General features: G+C 41.5%; 1 protein-coding gene across 2 annotated transcripts in view; it reads left to right on the top strand.

Annotated features, from left to right (window-relative positions):
* The window catches only part of LOC145783245 (WD repeat-containing protein 17-like), a 175,264-nt gene that overhangs the window by 126,929 nt on the left and 21,867 nt on the right, over positions 1 to 26,468 (top strand). For both annotated transcript variants that reach the window (XM_082595063.1, XM_082595062.1), the window contains 3 exons: positions 5,903 to 6,028; positions 10,846 to 11,060; positions 13,129 to 13,240. In XM_082595063.1, the coding sequence (XP_082451189.1) occupies positions 5,903 to 6,028; positions 10,846 to 11,060; positions 13,129 to 13,240 (453 nt within the window). The remainder of the gene's footprint in view (positions 1 to 5,902; positions 6,029 to 10,845; positions 11,061 to 13,128; positions 13,241 to 26,468) is intronic.

Below are 26,468 nucleotides of genomic sequence, written 5' to 3'. Positions count from 1 at the left end.
CATACTTTAATCACATGAGAAAATATACATGATTAAACTAGTAAAAGTAGTCTATTTATATATTTTTTTATTTATGTATATGTTTGCATGAGTAAAGTATGTTAAAACTAGAGAAGAGAAGGATGGACCACCGATTCTAGAAAGTGAAATACGTCATGCTATAAAGAAAGCCAAATTGAAAAAAGCTCCAGGACCTGACGCTGTGCATACAGACACCCTTAAGGCTTTAGGAGATTTATGACAGCGGAAAAATTCCGGAGGACCTCTTACAATCGATCGTCATCACATTACCAGAAGCCCGGGGCGATTAATTGCGAACTACACCGCACAATCAGTCCAATGAGTCATGTCACCACAATTTGTTTGACCGTTTTACTCCATCGACTACGCAGATGTATCAATCCCGAAATCTCAGATGTGCAATGCGGATTTGTGAAAGACAAAGGAACTAGAAACGCCACATTCCTAATCAGGACACTTGCTGAGAGGTCGATAGAACACAGGGAAGACCTGTACCTCTGCTTTCTGGGCTGCAGCAAAGCTTTCGACCGTGTTAGACATGAGCCACTTATGGAGATGCTTGACAGCTTAGACACAGATGGTAAAGACCTCCAACTTCTGAGAAATCTCTACTGGGATCAATCAGCAGCAGTCCGGATAGATGGCGAGCTGAGAAAGTGGACACAAATTCGGAGAGGTGTTAGACAGGGGTGCGTAGTTTCACCTGATCTTTTCTCACTCTACGGCGAAATGATCTTACGACATCTAGATGAAGAAGAAGGCGTCTCGGTAGGCGGACAACACTTCAACAACATAAGATACGCAGACGACACGGTACTAGGGTTGGGATTTCGGGATCAAATTTGAAACCCCGGGATTTTTCGGGATTAGCAAAGTAGGAAAATGCACATGCGAGCTACACAAACCACGATTAATTATTTATTGTAATAGGCTACTCATACTGACGCAAAACATGAGAGCATCGAGAATATCATCGTTAAGACGATTTCTGATTTTGCTGGCGAAATATTCAAGAGCTGAAAATGCACGTTCAGTCTCAACAGATGTTGGCTTAATACTTTTCAATGCCTCATATATATTGTTAAGGTTTTCTGGCCTTTTTTTGCTTGCTTCATATAGCAGCATTTCTTTTTGCATTACTCGAGCGCCGACATCACAGTTTTGTGCTTCTTCACTGTCATCTTCTGCTGCGAAAGCATGCAGCTCTTGAGCTAAAGTCATTTCAGTGTCATGGCTACTATCTTCTGTAATGCCATCTTCATGCTGTTCAGTAGAGACTCGATCCAATTCAACAGTTGGGCTTGGGAAAAATCTTTGAAGAACGTTCGTGGCCAAGGCAGCGAGTTTCTGACGCTTTATTGTATGACCAAGCTGACCCTGCGGTTGATCAATGTGGAAAGGTTTCTTGAGGTACCCAAAAAGGCGAGCCAGTTCGACATTCCGACGCTCGTCGATTCGAAACCTAAACCTTTTTCTTCAAGTCATTGCTAATTTCTGAATTTAGTTATTAGTCCCTTTGTACTAAACGTTGAAGCTTTCAAAACGGCTTGACAGAAGTTACATTTTGCTTTTTCTGTAAATTTACAATACAAAAAGTTTTGCCACACCTCGGATTTTCTATCTGATCTGACATCTTTAAAATTCGCCGATCTGAGCTAAATTTTAATTTCTCCTTTGCAAAAAGATAGGCCAGAATTAGCAGAAACTGTCCCCAGCCAGCAAGCCTATATGGGCCCCACATGGGGACCCATATGGGCTGATGTACGGGCCCCATGTGAGATGCCCATATGGGGCCCATACACATTGTGTCCGCGGGCATCACATTGCCCCCATATAGGCTGCCCATATTCATTTATGGGTTGCTCACACTCAACCCACAAATCTAATATGGGCTGCCCATATGTAACCCATAAATCTAATACAGGCTGCCCATAACTGCAGACAGATGCCAAAGTGCCACTGCAAGCAGTGAACTTTGCGCAATGCATAGCAAGGTGCCCCCAGTCAACTGCAGACAGTGTACACGATGTTTATTTTGATTAACAACGCACGAGTAGGTATATAGCTCCATGTGACATTTTCCTATTTGTGGTACGTAAGCACAAAAAATAGTACTACTGCTAACCTTGCCAAAGTGCTCCAACTGCAAGCAGTGAGCTTTGCGCAATGCATAGCAAGGTGCCTCCAGTAATTTTGCTTGTTCAATTTCATTTTGTGTTTGTTTAAAAGATCAACAAAAGTCGTTTGAGACAACTAAAAAATCTCAAAGTCTAGACAAATGCTGATCGAGGTGTATATCATATTAGTATGGGTTGCCCACAAACCTTTGAATCACTGTGTGGGTAGCCCATGGTCTGCCCATAAAAAATGTGGGCAGTCCATGGTCTGCGCATAAAAAAATGTGGGCAGCCCATGGCCTGCCCATGAAAAATGTGGGTAGCCCATGGTCTGCCCATAAAAAATGTGGGCAGCCCATGGTCTGCCCATAAAAAATGTGGGCAGCCCATGGCCTGCCCATGAAAAATGTGGGTAGCCCATGATCTGCCCATAAAAAATGTGGGCTGCCCATGTTCTGCCCATAAAAATGTGGGCAGCCCATGGTCTGCCCATAAACAAAGTGGGCAGCCCATGGTCTGCCCATAAACAAAGTGGGAAGCCCATCAATATTTCATGCTTAGCCCATGATCAATAATTTTATGTGGCTAAATTTCTTAAAATGCATTTATATGATCACGCATTTGAAGATTGGAAGTTTTATATTCCACCTTGTCATTTAGCAACACATTCTGCAAGAAAGCCCATACTGGGCGCATATGGCAAAAACAAAAAAACCCACATAAAACCCACATGCCCACAAGCCCATTAAAATAGTATATGGGGCCCATATGGACTTGCTGGCTGGGTCCTAACAGCACAATGGCACATCCGTTTTTCTAACGTTAAAATTCCCAGTGGCACTAATGCTACCACTGAAGCGATTGTGTAGTTCATTGTTATGTCATAGTTGGTATTATCATCACACTAATGCGTAGTGGAGACAACCAGCTGATACTGTAAAGCTGCTTTAAAACCAAAATAATATGAGTTTCAAGCGATATGGCGCTACATCAGCTTTTGTAGATGTTTTCTGGAAATCCAGAGATTTTAATGAAATTAATCCCAGGATCGGGATCAGAAAAACGGGTAAAAATTCCGGGAGAGAGAGAGAGATATTGTTTATTTGCCTTTCTAATACGACTCGATATAAAGAAACACAATTACATACAAATCAAAATATGGCAATAGAAAGATCGGGATCGGGATTTCCCGGAGTCCCAACCCTACACGGTAGTAATCGCCACATCAAACTCCAGTTTACAAAACTTACTCGACATAATCATTAAGCAAAGTGAGAACCTTGGACTTAATTTGAATGCAACGAAATCCTTCTGCATGACTATCTCATCAAAGGCAATAACTCCAGAATGCACAATCAAAATATAAAATACAAAGGTCTCACAAGTACATAGTTTCAACTAACTGGGTTCTATAGTCACTTCGAATGGTCGATGCTGGAGCGATGTAAAATCAAGAATTGCAATCAAAACCAAACAAATCAATCCAAACAAGCTTTCATCAAAATGGCCAAAATACTGAAATCTAAATCAATCTCTCTAAACACTAGAATAAGAATTTTACATGTGTACGTTTGGTGAGTTCTGCTATATTGGCTATGAATCCTGGACTATATGCCCGCAGATAGAAAAGAAGATCAACAGTGCTGAAATTTGGTTCATTTGAAGAATGATGGGAATTAACTGGATGGATAAGATCACTAACGAAGAAGTGTGGAGACGCTCTGGGTGCACCCCAGACGTCCTCATCTCAACTATCAAAAAAATGCAAATGACATTTATCGGGCATGTCTACCGCAAACGCGGAATTGAACACTCGGCAATGATGGGGCGACTTCCTGGTCAGAGGCACCGGGGGCGCCCACGTTTGTAAATCTTTAAAAATCTTTCAACATGGACAAACCAAAATTTTGAAATCTTAATAAGAACTATGAACAATCGATCGTTGTGGAGACTCACGGTAGCCGACGCCTTATTCAGGCATGGCCGATAATGATGATATTACAAGTTGAAACATACGCTGCCTCCCTTTTGTATAGCTTTTGTTTTTCATTTTGTTTGAAAGGGTTTGTCTGACCTCAGTCCTCTAAACGTTTTTGACAGCAGGCATCAGTAGCCAAACAAGGTTGCCAGATGAGTAAATGTGCAATAAACATTGATATATTCTAGTGAACGTTGAAACTACTTAGCAACACGAATAAAAGCTTCCCATTAGAACCAGACGAAAAATTGATGAAAATTGTGCATTTCAAAGGTGTTTTTGTTAAAAAAAAAGCATAAAACTAATTGAAAATTTTGTTACTTTCAATATTTCAATAACCCACGGCCAAAACTGGTGATCTTGCCCATCTCTGCATTGAAGTTGATAAGGATTAGGATTGTTGTACTAAGCTATGGGCGTCTAAGTAGGCCTATGCTTCATCTGGAGTTACCGGAGCTGGAGGTGATCGTTCTATGACTTATGAGGTTTGTCATCATACGGACTGGTCTGTATTGAACTGAATTCTAGGTGAATCAGAGTACAAATAAGGCAGCAGTACTCTGCAGCAGTGGCGGCTGGTGAGTTGTGAAAGTGGTGGTGCTGCGGACGGGTGCAGCCCGGCCGCGTTTTCTCTGAAGGTGTGCGAAACAGCGTGGGGTGTGAGGGGCCTCCCCCAGCAAAATTTAAAACATCACATTTCATTGCTCCATATTTCAATCGCTAATATGGCAACCCTAGGCGCACTGTTCCAAACAGCGCCAAAACGACGAATTTTACCATTTCCAGACTGACAAACTACCGTACGTCATTGTCACGTGACTTCGATTTGGTTTGTTTGCTTTTATGACGCTTAGGCGCGCCGAAAATCGCAGCGCCACACAGCGAAACCACAGCGGTCAAGCTTGAGTGAAAGTCATGTGACAGCGAGATGTCTCTGAGAAGGCGTTTCCAGTCAACAAATCGAAAAAGTTTAAAAGGTCTGCAAAATAAACAAATTTAATAAAAATAATGAAAATCACGACTTGTTTTACATTTCTTATCACGGGCAGAATGAGCCAAAAAATTGGTGGAGCTGCAGCGCCACAGCACCATTACACGAGTCGCTACTGCCCTGCAGTATTGTAGGCAACTGCAAAAAAATGTTATAGCGACAACCTTTTGACCCGCAAAGCAAACCTGGATGTGGAGATTATACCAGCACATATGAAACTTTCAACTGGCAAACAGAAAATTGAAATGGTGAACGCCAAACGAAATACCAAGAATTTGGACTAATGATAGTGAAGACTAGTCAGGACTTAATTACAAAAGTGCAGTAGAAAAATCTCACAACAGAGATACTTGACGCCTCATTGCCTCCAATCCTCGACGAGAGGAGGGGACATAATGATGATGAAATACTGTACGCTTCATTGACAGTGTTGCGGCGTTCAGTTTCTACTGCATAAATCCAATCGACTTATTGCAGAAGTCATGTGGCCGTTCATGTTGCAAGATTATGTTCCTGCGTATGTTCTAGTTGATGTTGAAGTCTGAGGTGCAGGTTTATGTTCAGGTGAAGTTATCTGTTCGTGTATGATATTTCAATTGCAAGCATATTGACAAGACCAAGGTGAACAGCCGCGAAGGCGTCAGACGTCAAGGAGCCGCGCAACATCACAAACATTCACTGGTTTACCAACTCACTCAAATAACATTTTTGCATAAGTTACTTCATTAGAAATTCCTAACGTTCTGTTACTGCATTATTTCAACGGTTGTTAACGTATTAATGGCTTCATTGCAGTCGTCAAGACGGCTTGAGAATTTGTGGGATTTACTGTGCATAGTGCGTGGTCAACGGGAATCTAGCTTATCCACATCATACAAAGAAGGCATTCTGCATATGAAGCATCTCACCAAATACAAAGCGGTAGGTTTCTTGGGAAAAAGTAGATTGTTGGCCGCCACCAGGATAGCACGTTTGTTGTAACTAGGCTTTGCTCTTAGTGATACTTATCCAACCGTGAACAAAGCATTAGCATGATATGTGTTTGGTTTTGGTTCACACTATTTTCTCTTCTTGTACATCGTATTTTATTTAATATTACGATGAAATAATTTTGCTTTAAAGTTAACTTTTTGTAAGTGTTATAAGCGTAAGTATGTCTCTCCCATGGCGACCTACATGAACAGGCCATGTCAACGTGCGAGCTCCAAATTTGACTGGAGACCGATCTTCGCTTGATAGCAGACGAAATCGCTAGTAAATTGATAATAATCCGAGTAGTAGTTAATCGATATACAGCACTGTAGTATTTATGTACATTTTGTGTGACTTTGTGCTACTTTTGACGTTCAGCAAGAAATGTTCATACTCTTTTCGTTCATTTTTGTTAATACTCGTCATCTATCTTCAAAGAGGTATTACAAGGAACCTGGCTAGGTAGTCTTATCAAGCCTGGTAGAAGCTTCAAACAAACGATGACTTAGGCCGTACACTAATGAACAGTAGTATTGACAGGGGTAGTCTATCTATGGAATGCTTTTGGATCCTGGCCCAGAATGAGTTTAGGGGCCTCTAACCTTTCCAAGGAGCCCGTGAACTTGAAGAAACTACCGCATACAGGCTACTTTGGATGTAGTGCACTTATCTTAAAAGTTTCGTGGTTTGGATCCCGAGATCATTGGTACTGGACCTGAATTATCCTCTCAACGGCCCTGCTAATGGTCGAATAGTTTTTGTAAACATGACTTGGTTTAAATTTTATATCTTATTCTCAATTATGAGCCTATTTAGAGAGTTTAAACAAACCAAACGTTTATTATTTTTTCAGAAACCCCAGTTATGATGTCTGCTTCTTCCCTTTTTATCCCAGTCCCCATTGATGGTGGCCTTTTATTATTAGACACTATTATTATGATACAACAATGCAGTTGAGATTGGATTGATTGAATCTTTAAGAAGGGATAATGAATCTACAAATTAATTATGGAAATTTAAAGCTTTTTAACCCTATCTGTAGCGACACGGGATTTTATGAGGACGCCACACTCTAGTAGTGAAATATTTCACAGAAGGAAATATCCTAAAAATGTGAAATTTCTTGACTTTTAATTTTTATTCTTTGCGAATTTTTTAAACCTAAACTGGTCATTTTTCTACCTTCCTGCCCTTCACAATAAGCATTTTGTCTCAGGTAGCTAGACATTTTCGTGCAATGGTAGTTATACATATTGTCACAATCAAGGTGCAATGCCTCGCGATGGCTTGCTTTGTATCTTCAACGAGCGTGTTGTTTTGGTTGTAGAATTCTGGTGCGATGTGTTATTATCGGTTATGACCTGAAGTAACCTCTGATTACGAAATCTGTATTATGTAAAATGTGTTTTCTGGAATTTTCCCTACGTGACATTCTAGAGACTTCTGTTGTTTACATTTAAATGCTGCTTGATAGAACAATGGTTCTTTATGATGTAACCTTACGTAACCTTCTCGAAGTTACTGGACTGAACAACCAACTATAAATAGTGGTGTAGTTTGTGTAATGTTTATTATTATGATGATTATTATTATGAGTTGATTATGAGAGTTGTGCTATGAGTTGTGGATTGGTAGTTGATGCAGAAATTATTGGTGATTGAGACTTGAAGTAATTGAATACAAGAAGATGAGAATTGGTGCTGATATAAATTGTGTTCGAAATTAGAGTTATTTGAGAAGCCGTTCGTTAAAGTTCTTCAAGAAGTCAGATTATCATTTCACTAGTAGAATTATTCGACATTTAATTGACTGCTTTTCGGTTTGACCCATTAAACTACGTCATTGAACCTTTCCAAGTCTTTTTCCTGGTAAGAGATAGAAAGAAATCGTGACACATATGTTAATGTTATTGCAATATAATTGTTAGTGCAATTACTTTGAAATGTAAAAACGCCCAAAAATGTCTTATATTTATGATCAAAAGTAATTTTTGTTTAGTTTAGCATAGCTCTATGTTATAATTCAAAAATTTCAATTTTGAAGTTATTTTTGGAAAATAAAAATAAAAACAGACTTTCTGACGTTTTTTTCATCTCAAACAATTTATTTCAATAAATTTGTTGGGTATAAAAATTTAATTTCTATATGCACAATACACATGGCTATTGTCTTGTAAAATATTTTGGCTCTGTGATTCTCATAGCTCCCGTTATTAGCGATTAATTAGCATGGGGCTAAGATAGCCCGTACTTTCCGCGTGCGAAAAAAGCTCGTATTAGGAAAGGGTTAATAGTTTTATGCAGGGCCATTGCGAGGATAATTTGGGCCCTGTACTAATGACATCGTTGGGCCCCAAATCAAGACATTTCTCAGAAACACGCATTATATCCAAATAATACACTGTGGTTTCGTCAACGTTTTGGGCTTATTGGAAAAATTACGGGCCCTTTAAATCATCACGGCCCGGGTCAAACAGTATCTCCTGGACCCCCTGTCGATGCTACTGGTTTTATGCAAATAAGGTCAAACTTAGCATTCGATCTAACGCCTTGCAAATACCAAAACAGCTTCTCTTTGCCAACACTAAAGTATTGGCAAAATATCGGCATCGGCCTAAAAAGTGATATCGGTATGGGTGAAAATGTTGGTATTGGTGTGCGCCATTAAGTCCACGTCAACCCACGCACAGGCGTCTTCGCAAGACTTTATTGCGAAGACCATCATTCTCGAAGACGAGGGATAGCCATCACATCACCCCCTTTCGTTTTTTTGTTTTGTTGGTGCTCTCTATCGCGCCATCTTGCCAGGTATACCTTGTAGTGTAGTCCAGTTTTAATCCGGTGATGTCCCCGTTACCGAGGGTGGCCGGATTCACCTCCAAGTGCCGCAATCGTCTTCACACCCTGCCTCCACATCGATCTGTCTAGCGCGTCCTCTCTTGTCAAGCCCACCTTGCTGCTTTCTTCCTCAACTTGCTTTTTCCATGTTTTCTTTGGTCTTCCTTGTTTTCTATGACCCTCCACTCGCAACTCCAGCGCTCTTCTCAAAACATCATCTTCATCCCTTCTCAAAACATGCCCATACCACCTCACTCCATTCGCTTTTGCCAACTTATCAACACTCTCATTCAACCCAAGCAAGCTCATAAGTTCTTCGGTATTCCTTTTGTCCATCAGCTTTACACCACACATTGCTCTCACCATCGCTCTCTCAGTTCTTCTTAAAATCGCCAATTCGTTTTCCCGTAAGCACCATGTCTCACTTCCGTACAGCATTGCAGATCTCACACAACTAATATAAATTCGATAAATTCATTTTTGGTTTTTGTTTGTCATGGAAAGCACTGTGTGTTTTATCTCAAAATTAATATTGTTTTTATATTTTAGCACTGAAGCATTGTTAAATTGAAATCAGTTATGGTTATGTGTTGGAATATACAGTGTAAAATTGTGTCATAAACACCATTGAAGGCTATTCATTGATACCTGTTTGGTTGCCTCTGGTGATAGGTGTTTGCCTAGGTTTGGACTCTTCTTTAGATCATCTTTGTTTGTGTACCTTTTTTCTAACTATGCTTTTCGGCCAAGTACGACCTGGGTGACCTATGGTTTTACCTTTGTTGCACATATTTGATAGCTACTCATTGATACACTGCATTGTAATACAGATTTGCTGGCACTAATTTTAAATAGTTTCAATAGACAGGGTTTCTACAAACTCCCTTCCCAAGCTAATCCACAAAACAGTTATAATGCTCCGCTGACGAGCTGTCACAATAACAGCTCGACTGCGCCTCTATACTACTGCACTGACACTTTGGTTTGGTTTTGGATCTTTTTCTTTATCCTCGGACTGACAAAGCCTTGGTAGGTTATTCCTGGTAGTTTCGTATAGTTGTTAAGGCTTTTGATGCAGGGCCGGTTACCGAGATTGGCAGAGTGAAGTTTTCCGATTGTTGAAGTGTTGTTGCCGGGGAATTATTCCATTCACTAGGTGCTGCTGAATGGAGAGCAGTCCTGAAATGCGTTACTCAAGCGCACACCCCGAGAGTCGAACCAGCGCCGCGTGATCTTGAGCCGGTGTGTAACCACTGAGCTAACGGGGTGGACTGTTTTGTAACACTGTCTGCTTTGTAAAGCGCTGAGGAGTAACTCACATCTGCGATGGATAACTTATACCGCCGTAGCCCGTATCCATATTAATACAAACTATGGTCCTGGGCGCAGTACATGACGATGGTGACAAAGTAATACATTCAGTTATAGTGTTAAGTAAAATAAAATGTTTTCAGCAAATTGTTCTAAGCAATATCGAAATTTATAAATATTTCTTGGAATTTTTGCAGGAGCTATATGCCGATTATAGGTCTACCCAACATTTAGTTTTGAAGGACACTGAGTCACATCTCAACTTGTTTCTTTTCAAATACTGTAGAACAAGTTTTTCACCTGGTGATTTGTTATTTACTGTGACACGAAACCAACCTTAGATAGTGCAGAACTGGTCCGCATCGGTTTTTGCTATGAATATATATAAGCTATTTATCTTTAGCCTACCCTGTTCTGAATGAAATTACTAAACTAGCCTGGTGGCAATATAAAACCAACAATAATTTGACTGACATATATTCAAAAGGATAAACGCCTCATGCGAAAGTGGTGGCAAAATGCGGATCTGAATTATTGTTCTTTGCGTATTTAGTTCAATCCTTTATAACTCGACACAATTGCTGTATGCTTGTATCCGATACTTCTTTTTGTATTCAGTCCGAAGCACAGGAGACTGAGCACTTGTTAAAACTCAATAGCGGTGTGGGAACGCGTCGTCGTGACCAATCACTGATGCGTGTCGCCAATTTGTACCTACGTCTCGGCAACATGAAACGACACTGCGAAGTTCTCATTCAATTAGGAGAGTGGGAACGCGCCATCTCTCTAGCACCCTCTGTGTCCATGAGCTTTTGGTCGGAACTTTCCAAACGGTTTGTGACGTCTTCTTTAGGTCTAATAATCGAACAATATTTGTCATTCTCGAGTTATAAGGGCTCACTAGGCCTATGTGGTGGTGGAAACAGTGATCGAAGTGGTGCTTGGTGAAATGGTAGATTTGAAGGTACCACCTAATTTCAGATTAGTGTAATCATAAATCTGACTGTGGCGACGATTTGTCATGTTACCTTAGTTACTTTGAGTGGGAAATATAGTTTCACTTTTTACAGCGGCTATTCTTGGTGTTATGAGTCGTCTTGAAACTGAGCAAATCTTACATTATTTTAATGTATGTAGTCCTCAATTTTAAGGTACAAACAGAATTCAACTGGTGATTTTAATTTCACTGTGTCTCAACAGTTTTTGAGTTTTGCATAATAAAATGGCGGACTGAGGACATCTTACATTATTATCAATATGTAGTAGCGATCTGATTTTGTGTATTCCAGAGGTGTATAAAAAGTAACGAGCTTCCGAGAAAGTAAATACAAACAACTTTGGTAGCATTTATTTGTCAACATAATCTACATAGGTTCTTCATCTTCGTACCTCATCTAAGCGGAAGCCTTGCCTCAGACAACTACAAACGCCCGGTCATCTTGCAGTTCAACGTAGAAGGTTACACAACAAACGTAGAAGAGGAAAATAATTTTCTCTGTGTCAACAAGTAGCTCGTGTGGAATATTGGGATCGCCGGGTTATTATCAGATCTCGGTCAATTCTTTTCCACCTAATCATGATCTCGAGCCCTGCTACATACCGATAGCAGGTGTGCCTCGTGAATCTGTGCTGTGCTGACTAAAAAGAAACATGTCATTTCAAGGTCAACACACGTCAACTACATACGCGATATTGTAGCAACATTGATTCTATATGTTTTGGAATATTCACAAAGACAAATTAAATCATTTCGTTTTTGTACAGTAAATTGGAACTTCCAACTTTTCTAATAAATCCAGTGTACCATGGAAAAATACAAAGCTACCGTAGCCTACTACGTAAAAATGCACTTTTTCTGAAGTACGATATCTTAGATCCTTTTCCAAGCTATTTCTCTCATTAAGTCTAGATGTTGAGAGCTTCGAAGCTTTTTTTGTAATCTCAAACTTCGTGCCAAATCATTCAACTTACTTCTCACAATGTAGATGCTAACGACCTATTTTAGCGTGATGCTGCGATTTCGCTGTGGTAGCGAATTGCATTTGCTTTCGGAACACAATTCCCTGGTCATGTGCTATGACGTCATAGTACAAACCGCTACTACCACAGCAAAGTGGCAGCATCAGGCTAAAACAGGTCGTTAATATTTACATTGTGAAGTAAGCAACGATCATGCTGCTAAAAGCGAAACTCAATCTATTGCATTCAACTTATGTTGATTACTTCACGATTTAGATAATTTTCATTTCAAAATATCTTCATTAGGCTGTTACTAAGATATATACAACCAAGCAACCACACGGCATTTAACATAATCGATTAAAAATTGAACAAATCTTTGTTCAATTTTTAATCGATTATGTTAAATGCCGTGTGGTTGCTTGGTTGTATATGTCTGTGGTTGAAGAAAGTAACCTCTTTACCAAAATTGTGTTACTAAGATATTCACCACGAATCCACGATCCAGATGTTCAAGCGTATATTTGAACGAAACTTCCTGGTGAATGAGGCAAAGGGCCTATACCCCATAATCAGATAGAACAAAAACTTGACGTGGTAAAGAATACTGACGGTGCTTTTGAAACCAACAGAATTAGCATAATTCAAGTCAAAAATCTATGTCAGCAACAATACTTTTTAAATTTATTCCCTCGTGCTACCCAAAATGCAAAAGCTGCTGCTGCACAATGAAAATAACTTCACACTTTAAAATTTTCTGTACCACGAAATTGCTGATTAAGTGAATTAAAATAGAATATGGCTCGTTCAGGTTTAGGACGACTTACAACGCCACTCTTTACGGTAGAACTTGTGACGTGGTTCTGTGACACTAGCTTCAAAACATCGATGCTGGTTTGAACAGGCGTTTGAAGTACAAAGCATTCATTGTTTCAACTACAGGTATGCTGATATCCTGTCGTCAACTAACAATGACGCCGCCATTTCCTTTATGGTCGCTACTGGATCCGCCAAGGAGGCAGTGCAATTTATGATTTCAAACAACGAGTATCAGGTCAGTGCCTGCCATTGCCTAGCAGTTTGCTCTATTTTGATACCGAAGATTCCAGTCACAAATGCCATGATTGACACACCTTATCTCTTGGCCGCTTTACTTTTTTTGTTTTATTTTTATTTGCTGATCATCTTCCTGGCTGGCATGTGCAGGTTGTTCTCGTTTCATCTTCCTGGTAAGTGTGCAGGTTGTTCTCGTTTCATCTTCCTGACAAATATGCAGGTTATGTGCAGGTTGTTCTCGTTTGTTCTTTCTGGCAAATGTACAGGTAGTTCTCGTTTCATCTTCCTGGTACATGTGCATTGTGCAGGTTGTTCTCGTTTCATCTTCCTGGCAAATGTGCAGGTTGTTCTCGTTTCATCTTCCTGGTAAATGTGCTGGTTGTTCTCGTTTCATCTTCCTGGCAAATGTGCATGTTCATAGGCGTCGATTTTTTCTTAGAAAAGAAGAATTCTGGGTGGGCGAGAGTTTTCAAACAAATTTCGTTGAATGTGTTTTGTATATGTTTGCAAATTCGCAAGGGTTCAGTCTTCAAAATTAGCATATTTTTACTTTGGCAAAAACGTTGCCGAGGCCAAACGGCAAAAGTTGAAATTGCCTCGGCAATTGCTGTGAACACTTAGTAGGAAAAGATTGTACTAAAACATGTAAAACGAGAAGCGAAAAATATACTAGAGTAGTCTATCACGAACGCATTGTTTGATTTGTTGTGATGTAATAATACCAAAAGTAGTGATAAAGCGAGCAACGCGATACGCACGCTGTTACGGTAATTCACGTTAAAAAACTCACGGGGCGGAGGAAAGTAAGTTAATTTTGGGTTGATTCAACGTTCGAGTCAGCACAAATCGATTTAATTTTCCCGGCCGGTTATATTGCGTAACAATGCCCAATAAGAAATTTACGTTTGTTTTACATTAATTCGACATCTAGCGACGTTGAATTATCATAAAATAACGTTAATTGCTCAACCAGGTACAGGTAACATATCAAGAGCTTCCTGCGAGAAGATTGCCTCGATTTACGTAAGCTTATATGCCAACATAATTTCGGCACAATTGGGACACTGCGAGCAACACAAAGTCTGTTTGATGAACTAGTCAGAATCGGTATCATCAGATGCTGTATCAGCTGAACGAGATAACGGAAAGCGAGGCGCAACAAGGAGTAGATGCTTACAATAATTTGACGTCTACTGGAGTTAAATCAATGCAAATAGGGTGATATTTCTATAAAAGATTCTCCCAGCTGGGCACGTGTCTAAGCGCCGGCGAAGCAGGAAGTAACCCAAATAAAGCATCCAGCAATAGTAAGATTGAATCAACATCCTAGTCTGGTGTAGTCTAAGAAAATTAGTTTTTTTCATGTGATCTTGTGGTCCTTACAATCACCTCGGCAATTGCCGACGGTAATTTCGAAGAGTGTGGTTAGTAGGGCCATTTAAAGTCATTAAAGTCATATTTTTTTCTATGCATCAGTAAGTCGTGAAATCAAATTTAACGCAAAAACCGCATCCCTATGAGGTATATTAAGAAAGTTATGAAGTCATATAAAGTCATATTTTCCTGGTTAGGTCATAAATCAGCTTTTTAAGTTATATAGTCATATTTTTGAGTTATAAAGTCATACCGTTGTATACTTTAAATAAAAAATACCAATTTAAGCGGTGAAGCAATTAAGCACTAAGAAAGTAAGGCAATTTCTGATTGAACGAAGGCAAACTGTAGGATTAGCCTACATAACACTTACAGTCACAAACCTATATTTTATGAAGTCACACATTGAGGTCAACTTAATACTCAAAATGGAAAGTTGTACGTACACCATCAAAGAGGCCCATGCTGATCTAAATGCCCTTGATTTCGGAAAAGATCCGCTTGATCTCAAAAATTACATTACGAAGCGATTGGACAAAAACGATGTGAAACAAGTTATGGAGCTACAAAGACAAGACATTTCACCAGCGCTTTATGCAAAACTGCAGAAGTGTCAACCCACATGAGCGTCTGTGGAGCGCTCATTTTCCTTACTAAAGTCATTTTTACGTCCAAATCGTAACTTCAAAACTCTAACATTCCACACTACATGAAACTGTACTACAACAGTGGTTTAAAATAAAAATGGATGTGTATTACTGTTATGTTGCGTATGTTTTACTCTTTAGTGCCGTGAGTGACGTTGTTCGCATGTAAAAATAAACGATTTTCACATAAAGTCATATTTTCCAAAAAATAAAGTCATATTATTGATTTTTTAAGGTCATATAAAAATGGCCCTAGACTGGTTAGTCTTTCTCACAAAGATTGCGTTTAGCGTCGCTGCAGCAATTAAGCTTTAATAGGTTGGATGTTCTCTTTCTTGCGCCTTGCGATCTTATGAGCGCTGCTAAACTAAACAAACTTCTTTTATGTTTTCCTTTGCGACCTAAAAAGCGCGTGACTCATTACCTGTTATCTTTAAAGTGGCGCCTTCGGATTTGCCGCATTTTGATTTGTAAAAGCGATTGTTTCAGTACGTCTTTAGTTTGTATCGGTTATTTTTTGTCATGTTCATTATGATGTCATATTCACATTCCCTTACGCTGACCGGGAACTGAAGTTTGATTGTGACGTAACGAAAGTGAGACCATTCGGAGAAAAGATCAAACGTGGCTTTCTCTCACCAGGAATTGCCGGAATTGTTAGCTGTGGCAGTTGCCATAACAACAACAGTGCAGTGAGTACCGTACCCCTTTTTTTCCACGCAGCGTAGTTGCGGAATTGCTTTGTTGATTGATTGATTGATTGAATCTTTATCCTCGGACTGGGAAAGCTTCTTACAGAGCTTAATCCTGGCCATTTCGCATACTTGTAGAGGCTTTGAATCACTGACGCAGGCCCGGTCACCGAGATTGACAGAGTGAAGTTTCCGATTGTTGAAGTCTTGTTGCCGGGGAACTATTCCATCCATTAGATGCCGCTGAATGGAGAGCAGTCCTTAACGTACGTTGCTCAAGCGCACACCCCGAGAGTCGAACCAGCGCCGCTTGATCTTGAAGCTTCTTTGTTCCAGAAATGACGCGCGGATAGATAGGTAGATTGTTCTGTCGCATACTTAGCGAGAGACATAGCGTAAAACAAGAAGTTGCACTGCAGTTGGTTGGATAATCCAGCGTTTAAGAAAAACGGAAATAATTCTAACGAACACTTCATAAGACATAAGTGTCATGAAAACAGGGTGGGCGAAACATATTTTACCCACCCTCGTTTCACGGCAGGGTGGGCGTCGCCCACCCGGCCCACCCTATTTCGACGCCTATGTGCATGTTGTTGTCGTTTCATCTTCCTGGTAAATGTGCTGGTTGTTCTCGTTTCATCTTCCTGGCAAATGTGCTGGTTGTTGTCGTTTCATCTTCCTGGCAAATGTGCAGGTTGTTCTCGTTTCATCTTCCTGGCAAATGTGCAGGTTGTTGTTGTTTCATCTTCCTGGCAAATGTGCAGGTTGTTGTCGTTTTATCTTCCTGGCAAATGTGCAGGTTGTTCTCGTTTCATCTTCCTGGTAAATGTGCAGGTTGTTCTCGTATCATCTTCCTGGCAAATGTGCAGGTTGTCCTCGTTTCATCTTCCTGGCAAATGTGCAGGTTGTTCTCGTTTCATCTTCCTGGCAAATGTGCTGCTTGTTGTCGTTTCATCTTCCTGGCAAATGTGCAAGTTGTTCTTGTTTCATCTTCCTGGCAAATGTGCAGGTTGTTCTCGTTTCATCTTCCTGGCAAATGTGCAGGTTGTTGTCGTTTCATCTTCCTGGAAAATGTGCAGGTTGTTCTTGTTTCATCTTCCTGGCAAATGTGCAGGTTGTCCTCGTTTCATCTTCCTGGCAAATGTGCAGGTTGTTCTCGTTTCATCTTCCTGGCAAATGTGCAGGTTGTTCTTGTTTCATCTTCCTGGCAAATGTGCAGGTTGTTCTGGTTTCATCTTCCTGGCAAATGTGCACGTTGTTCTCGTTTCATCTTCCTGGCAAATGTGCAGGTTGTTCTCGTTTCATCTTCCTGGCAAATGTGCAGGTTGTTGTTGTTTCATCTTCCTGGCAAATGTGCAGGTTGTTCTTGTTTCATCTTCCTGGCAAATGTGCAGGTTGTTCTTGTTTCATCTTCCTGGCAAATGTGCAGGTTGTTCTCGTTTCATCTTCCTGGCAAATGTGCAGGTTGTTCTCGTTTCATCTTCCTGGCAAATGTGCAGGTTGTTGTCGTTTCATCTTCCTGGCAAATGTGCAGGTTGTTCTCGTTTCATCTTCCTGGCAAATGTGCAGGTTGTTCTTGTTTCATCTTCCTGGCAAATGTGCAGGTTGTTGTCGTTTCATCTTCCTGGCAAATGTGCTGCTTGTTGTCGTTTCATCTTCCTGGCAAATGTGCAGGTTGTTCTTGTTTCATCTTCCTGGCAAATGTGCAGGTTGTTGTCGTTTCATCTTCCTGGCAAATGTGCAGGTTGTTCTGGTTTCATCTTCCTGGCAAATGTGCAGGTTGTTCTCGTTTCATCTTCCTGGCAAATGTGCAGGTTGTTCTTGTTTCATCTTCCTGGCAAATGTGCAGGTTGTTTTTGTTTCATCTTCCTGGCAAATGTGCAGGTTGTTCTCGTTTCATCTTCCTGGCAAATGCGCATGTTGTTCTCGTTTCATCTTCCTGGCAAATGTGCAGGTTGTTCTCGTTTCATCTTCCTGGCAAATGTGCAGGTTGTTCTCGTTTCATCTTCCTGGCAAATGTGCAGGTTGTTCTTGTTTCATCTTCCTGGCAAATGTGCAGGTTGTTCTCGTTTCATCTTCCTGGCAAATGTGCAGGTTGTTCTTGTTTCATCTTCCAATTACATAACATACACCAACATAGAACCTGACAGAACCCCCTTCTATGCAGGGACAATGTTCATCATGAAGAAAGACATACACGACAAGTCCGAAATCACACACCACACCATACTACAAAATCGAATACATCTTCTCAACATCAAATGTGGTAAAAGTAACATAAACATATTCAACGCATACCTTCCGCAGAGCATCGGAGAGAGAAAGTCCTCTTTTAAGCTACTCTCCGAGGCTATGCTGGAATGTGAACATGAACATGTGGTCTTACTTGGTGATTTTAACGTGATCCTTGATCCGTTGGATACTGCTAAGCCGCAAAACTTCAAAACTACACAGGATAAAACATCGCTTAAAACACTCATACGTCATAACCAATTGACAGATATATTCAGACAAGAACATCTATACAAAAGACTGTTCACATACAAAAACCGCAACAGAGGGACCAGGATAAATAGAATATACATAAATCAACATGCACTGGAAAATTATCATAACATCAAACATGAATACTTCACATCATCAGACCACTGCACATTACTGATAATTCATCTCAAATATCAACAACACATCAAATGGGTGAATATTCATACAAAATCAATAATAGCATATTGCAATATGCACACGTCATAACAGAGCTCGAAACTGCTTGGGAAAATTGGACTTTTAGCGTACCACAAATGGAACCACCAGACATGCTAATATGGTGGGATCAAGGCAAAGAAATGTTGAAAAATCGACTGATCGAACTCTCGCAAGATGTCACACTCAAGCGTAGAGAAGACTACAATCAGGCTAAAAATATGCTCCTCACTCTGGACGCTCATCCAAACCACGTCTTGGAAGAACGTCGACCGGAATTCTTGGAGAAAATCCAAAATTTCTACGATTAGAAAGCAATCAGATCCAGAACAACTCCAACAAGCGATGAAGAGCCCTCCAAAAGCTTTTTCAAATCAGAAGAAAAAAATTGTAAAAGCAGCTCTATCACTGAGATTCACGATGCAAACAACACAACTCTCACCAAGAAAAAAGACATTCTCAAAGAAGTACACAGCTTCTACCACTCCTTATGGGGTATAGAAGACCACATTAACCCTCAAGAACAGAACAGCTACCTCAACATTCTGGCAGAGGCCAAAATTGAAGAAGACGCAGCTGAACAAGCAGAACAGCTCATAACTCTAAAAGAAGTAAAAACCGCCATCGATTCTCTTAACAAGGATTCTGCACCTGGATCAGATGGTCTCGGCTCATTATTCTACCAAAAATGCTGGCATTTCCTGAAACACGACATTCTAGAAATGCTTACAAATTGCTACTTGAGAAAAACAATGACTCCCTCAATGAGAGAAGCAAAAGTGAAGTTAATCTTTAAAAAAGGTGAAAAAGAAAAGCTCAAAAATTGGAGACCGATCTCTCTGCTCAACACAGACTACAAAATCTTGAGTAAAATCCTCTCCAACAGACTCACACCCATGATCACAAACCTGATTTGTCCGAATCAGAAATGTGGACTGCCAAACCGCAGAATAGAGCATGTCACAATGAACATACAAGCTGCCCTGGAAGCTTCTCAAACACAACACAGGGACTTGTACATCATGATAACTGACTTTGAAAAAGCTTTCGATAGAGTTAGTCACTCCTTTCTCTATGGAATCTTGAAGAAGCTCGGAGTAAAACCAATAATGATGAATTACCTGTCTTTGGTCTACAACAAAACAAAAAGCAAGATAGAAATCAATGGAGCCCTAACAAAACGAATAAACGTAAAAATAGGCATACGACAGGGTTGTCCCCTCAGCATGCTCTATTTCATAATCTGTGCCGACGTGTTGACCCGTCGCATAGAGAAACACCATCTGATCAACGGTTTTCGCTTTTCCAAGCTGACAATCAAAATCCAGCAATATGCGGACGACACCACATTCATCACAAGAGACATTCCATCTCTCAAGGAAATCAACAAAGAACTAGCCATCTACCAGACGATGTCCGGCCAGAAAGTGAACCAGGGAAAGACCCAGATCCTGGCGTCCAAACCGGACCTGGCCCAAAGAGCTCAGCAGCTCTTTCCAGAAGCTGCGATCTTGAACAACGTCAAGATCCTGGGCATCTGGCTAGGAACAAACAAAACAGAACTCGACAAGATGAACTGGCAGACCGCCATCAAGAAAACTCAAACGATCGCCAACATCATCAAACCACGAAGACTCTCCCTCTATGGAAAGATCTCGATCATCAACACTCTCTTGGTACCCGTCACTTTGCATCTCAGTAGAGTGCTGATGCCAACAAAACAACACATCAAAGAACTAAACAAAATCCTATTCGGCTTCCTCTGGCATCCTTCGCCATTTGAACAGCTCCAGAGAAGCAAGACATTTCCTCCTGTCAAAGATGGAGGCATCAACATGGTGGACATCCAATCAAAATTCCAAACTAGTCGCATAGACAAAATTCGTCACCTCTTCCCACTAGAAGACGCCACCGAAATCTGGCACGAATGGGCCATGTTTAATTTGAGCTACAGAATGAGACACATTAATCCTCATCTGTTCTCCAACAGCATTCCGCATGCCCCAATTCCAAACGAAATGTATGCGGACATCTTCAAGTCCTTTTGTAAACTCAAAGGCTTGAAACACGACTGGGAAAATACTTCCTACAAAAACATCTATCTCAATCTGAAAAAGCAAAATGAAAAGAAAATTGACAAGATTGATCAAAACGGAAAGAAGATTCCTTGGAACGAAACTCTTTTAAGAAATAAAGAAATTAAATTTCTCCTTCCACCTCACCTATCCTCCATGTCCTTTCGGATTGCACATGGAGGATACAAATGGGGAGATTTTAATAGATCAATACATTCTGACAGAATAACAAATTGCAAGTTCTGCAGAAAACCAGAAGACAATGTGGCCCACGTCCTCACCAAGTGCTCCTTTGCGCAAGGAATATGGGAGCGCCTAAAACAACAATATCTTGGCCTAACCAACGAAGACATGGAAATAACAAAGGACATGATCCTCTACAACCAAATTCCTGACGGACAGAAGAACAACCCGATTCTTTTGACCATGATGAACGTCGCCAAACACACCATCATCCAAAAGAAGATATCTCTGGACATAGGCGACACATATATACAGGACACAAAACGGTCCACCATTCAAGCCCTGTGGGTCATCATGACAAAAACGAAAAACATAACACAAAAGCATAACATTCCTTTGTCATCTGACATTTCTACTCCTTCAAAACTTCCTCCTACGGTCAGAAGAAAGAAGAACCAGTCGAGACCCACTCTTCAACCGCCCTCTCAGTCGTCCTTGGTGGTAGGGATGACTGATTGCAGCGGTGGGTCTTACTAGCACAGTACGGTCGTAGATCATCTTTGAAGAAGTTTAGACAGCCAAGGGCGTAACAACCCACCTTTAACCCGTCCCTCTCACTCATCTGCAACGGCCTGATGCCGGAAGAGTGATTGCAGCGGGAAATCTTTACCCGTCCCTCTCCGTTGTCCCACTCGCCCTGGGATGACAGGATTGCAGCGGCCTATTCCAAGATGAATCTGGGGTCAGCGAAAGCTACCCTCCCTCTGGCCGCTCCTCTCTGGCATCTCCGCCAAATGAGGTGTCAGACTGCAGTGGCCCGTTTCCCACAAGCAGGTGCCCTTCTTGAAGCGGGAAACAAGAAGACACACACACACAAACAATTTCAAATAAAATTAAAATTAACTCTTTACCAAAACGCGCTAGTTCTCCAGCTTGATCCGCCATCTCCTAGTCTGCTCCAACATCAGCAAGAGGAAAGTCGAGACAGGCAGATCAGCTTGAGGCAGCCACTAACCAAACATTCACATCCACAGATTACCATCTACCGCGGTGGGTCCCTTCGGTCGTAGTGAGTCCCTCGCCTCCCTGGTAGGTATCTTCCATGTAAGTATGGTGTGTCTGCTGAGTGTTTGGGTGTGTGGACGGCTCCCGGAGCGGACGCACTAATAATGAGACAGGAAACAAATCCATTTCATATGGAAAATTGTAAACCTGGAAGATGTAGTGGTATCCATCTTGAACTCTGAGCGTTGCGCGAAGAAAAAAAATTTCATCTTCCTGGCAAATGTACAGGTTGTTCTCGTTTCATCTTCCTGGCTAATGTGCAGGTTGTTCTTGTTTCATCTTCCTGGCAAATGTGCAGGTTGTGGTTTGGTTTTGTCTTCCTGGTCCTCGTTTCATCTTCCTGGCAAATGTGCAGGTTGTGGTTTGGTTTTGTCTTCCTGGTCCTCGTTTCATCTTCCTAGCAAATGTGCAGGTTGTTCTCGTTTCATCTTTCTGGCAAATGTGCAGGTTGTTCTGGTTTCATCTTCCTGGCAAATGTGCAGGTTGTTCTGGTTTCATCTTCCTGGCAAATGTGCAGGTTGTAGTCTTCTCTACGCTTGAGTGCGACATCTTGCGAGAGTTCGATATCCCACCATATTAGCATGTTTGGTGGTTCCATTTGTGGTACGTTTATAGTCCAGTTTTCCCAAGCCGTTTCGAGCTCTGTTATGACGTGTGCATATTGCAATATGCTGTTATTGATTTTGTATGAATATTCACCCCATTTGATGTGTTGTTGATATTTGAGATGAATTATCGGTAATGTGCAGTGGTCTGATGATGTGAAGTATTCATGTTTGATGTTATGATAATTTTCCAGTGCATGTTGATTTATGTATATTCTATCTATCCTGGTCTTTCTGTTGCGGTTTTTGTATGTGAACAATCTTTTGTATGGATGTTCTTGTCTGAATATATCTGTCAATTGGTTATGACGTATGAGTGTTTTAAGTGATGTTTTATCCTGTGTAGTTTTGAAGTTTTGCGGCTTAGCAGTGTCCAACGGATCAAGGATCACGTTAAAATCACCAAGTAAGACCACATGTTCATGTTCACACTCCAGCATAGCCTCGGAGAGTAGCTCAAAAGAGGACTTTCTCTCTCCGATGCTCTGCGGAAGGTATGCGTTGAATATGTTTATGTTACTTTTACCACATTTGATGTTGAGAAGATGTATTCGATTTTGTAGTATGGTGTGGTGTGTGATTTCGGACTTGTCGTGTATGTCTTTCTTCATGATGATCATTGTCCCTGCATAGAAGGGGGTTCTGTCAGGTTCTATGTTGGTGTATGTTATGTAATTGTTATGTTGAGCCCACGTCTCGAGTTGATCGGTGGGGATTCTGTGTGTTTCCTGAATTGCCAGTACAGAGAGTCTGTGAGATGTAAAGAACTGTTTGACATTTCGCAATTTCTTGGATATTCCGTTGATGTTCATTAAGCTAACCTTGAGGTTGCCCAGTCCGGCGTCCGAATCGTCACTCTCCGTATCTGCGAACATGATTATAGATAGAGAAAAAGCAGGTTAAAGTTTAAGGGGTTGGACTAGACCGTGTAGATGGCTGGGTTGTCGCCGTCTGAGTCCGTGAGCTCACCCACCGAACTGAAGACATTTCGATGGGGAGGAGAGGTCCCGGGCAGTCCAGCCCGCGGAGACTCTCTCGAAGAAGCGGACTCCGAGTCAGTTGACGAGTTGTCATTGTCAACTGAGACCGACGCATCCTTGGAGCTGGCGTAGGATGTGTCGTGGTCTGTAGGATTCGTCGTCCTGGGAGATGCTGGTTGGGGAACCGATCTCCGCTTGTGCAATGGTTCTTTTGGAGTCGATGTCTTGGATTCTATGTTGGACCTGGGCTTATCCATTATCTCAGCATCTGGTGAGAAGATGCTGCGCACGAGGGTTTTGGGGTTGTGTTTCCCTCCTTTGCCCACGGTGGTAAAGCCATCGTCGCTCGTGGGGGGGTTCTTTCGCTTCCTACTGTTTTCCCGGAATTTTTCTCTTGCATTGCAGTCAGGTTTGTGTTGCCAGCCTGTTGATCGGCATACAGGACAGGCGATCTGCCTGGTCGGCGGCGAATCTGGCACATATGTTTTGCTTGATGTGTTCTCTCGTCTTACAAGGAAACCGGTTTCCTTACATAAGACTCTTTCGCTCCTGTCCCGAGAGCGTTTTGATTTTCTTTTAGGCGTCCGATTTCTGGTCGTCTTGGACGCTCGATCTCGAGGTGGATCGGCCTTGGGCGCCGGGTCTCGAGGTGGGTTGGCCTGGGTCTTCTTCGGCTTCGTGGGGCATTTGGAAGCTAAGTGGCCCCGGACTTTGCAAATTTGGCAGAGAGGCAAATGTCCTTCCCCAGGCTTGGTGATGGATATCCATTCACCAAACATCTGCACCTTTTCTGGGATGTTATTCAGTTGAGTGTTCTGCAGGTAGACATGCAGAAACTCGTTGCAGATGGTGGGGTGCTGCTTATGTCTACCTTTGGTCATCTGATAGACTTTTCCCCAGTTTGCTTGGCAAGCAAACTCATTGATTAAATCCAGATGCCACTCGTCTGACACTGGATATAATGTGATCACGTCGCATGGTGGCATCGGTCGCCATACTTTGATCACGTTATCAGTTTCCTTGTGCTTGTAGGTCACGGGTGACTGATGGTCTAGCGCCAGCTGTTCCATCAGCAACGATTTTGTTTCATTCTCAGAAGCTGAGAAAGTTACGGTGAAAATGTGCTGCCGCAGGCTCTTGGCACGCACAGCTTTTAGCTCCTTTCCATATTTGGCAAGGAAACCGCCTTCCATAAAGAAACCTATGAAAGTGCTTACATCAAGCCAGGACTGGCTTGATGCTTGCACCACCAAAGTTCTTTCATATTTAAACTCGTTGGTCTTAGAATCGCCCATGAGTATAGATTGTATGTAGAGATTATGATTGTAAATATAAAGAAATTAACAAAGACTTACCAAAGTCCAAGCTTTTAAAGTTTCAAATTTTCCTTCTGAAGGAAAATTTAGCTAATTCTGACTTGACCACACCCTAAAAAGCTGGTCACGTACTGTCTAGACTCGCTGTAGCTAACTGGCTATTCTCACCTGACCTTTCTACCTGGCAATCAACTAATTCCCTTAAGGGGAAAAGGCTGATTATTCCAAAAAAAATCTAGGGAAGGAAAAAAAAGCTAACTACTCGCCTAGATCAGTGGTTCCCAGCAGGGGGGCACTGATCTAGCTGACTTAGGCTATTTTCTAAACTTTCTAGTTATTTATTTATCTAGCTGACTTTTAAAAAAAATCTAAAAAGGCTGGTAAAAGTTAGGCCGGTGTCGCTTTCACTCACTCGCTCTAGCGAGGAAAGCAAGACTTGCTGTTAATCGCTTTTGGCAGCACTGTCTCCAATGCCACCAGGTCGCAAATAATCGTTCGCACTTTGAATCGGGGTTCACCAGAGGGCGACTTACCTTTCAAAGAATAGAATGAATAGAAACGTTTCATCTTCCTGGTAAATGTGCTGGTTGTTCTCGTTTCATCTTCCTGGCAAATGTGCTGCTTGTTGTCGTTTCATTTTCCTGGCAAATGTGCTGGTTGTTCTCGTTTCATCTTCCTGGCAAATGTGCAGGTTGTTGTCGTTTCATCTTCCTGGAAAATGTGCGGGTTGTTGTCGTTTGATCTTCCTGGCAAATGTGCAGGTTGTTGTCGTTTGATCTTCCTGGCAAATGTGCAGGTTGTTCTCGTTTCATCTTCCTGGCAAATGCGCATGTTCTTCTCGTTTCATCTTCCTGGCAAATGTGCATGTTGTTCTCGTTTCATCTTCCTGGCAAATGTGCAGGTTGTTCTCGTTTCATCTTCCTGGCAAATGTGCAGGTTGTTCTGGTTTTATCTTTCTGGCAAATGTGCAGGTTGTTTTCGTTTCATCTTCCTGGCAAATGTGCAGGTTGTTCTGGTTTCATCTTCCTGGCAAATGTGCAGGTTGTTCTTGTTTCATCTTCCTGGCAAATGTGCATGTTGTTCTCGTTTCATCTTCCTGGCAAATGTGCAAGTTGTTCTGGTTTCATCTTCCTGGCAAATGTGCAGGTTGTTCTCATTTCATTTTCCTGGGAAATGTGCAGGTTGTTCTCGTTTCATTTTCCTGGTAAATGTGCTGGTTGTTCTCGTTTCATCTTCCTGGCAAATGTGCAGGTTGTTCTGGTTTCATCTTCCTGGCAAATGTGCAGGTTGTTCTCATTTCATTTTCCTGGCAAATGTGCAGGTTGTTCTCGTTTCATCTTCCTGGCAAATGTGCAGGTTGTGCTCGTTTCATCTTCCTGGTAAATGTGCTGGTTGTTGTCGTTTCATCTTCCTGGTACATGTGCAGGTTGTTCTCGTTTCATCTTCCTGGTAAATGCGCAGGTTGTTCTCGTTTCATCTTCCTGGCAAATGTGCAGGTTGTTCTCGTTTCATCTTCCTGGCAAATGTGCAGGTTGTGGTTTGGTTTTGTCTTCCTGGTCCTCGTTTCATTTTCCTTGTAAGTGTTCAGG

This window comes from Aplidium turbinatum, chromosome 14 (genome assembly GCF_918807975.1).
Source record: "Aplidium turbinatum chromosome 14, kaAplTurb1.1, whole genome shotgun sequence".
Classification (NCBI taxonomy): domain Eukaryota; kingdom Metazoa; phylum Chordata; class Ascidiacea; order Aplousobranchia; family Polyclinidae; genus Aplidium; species Aplidium turbinatum.
The sequence above is the reverse complement of the archived record's forward strand: the minus strand, read 5'-3'. Positions and strand labels throughout refer to the sequence as shown.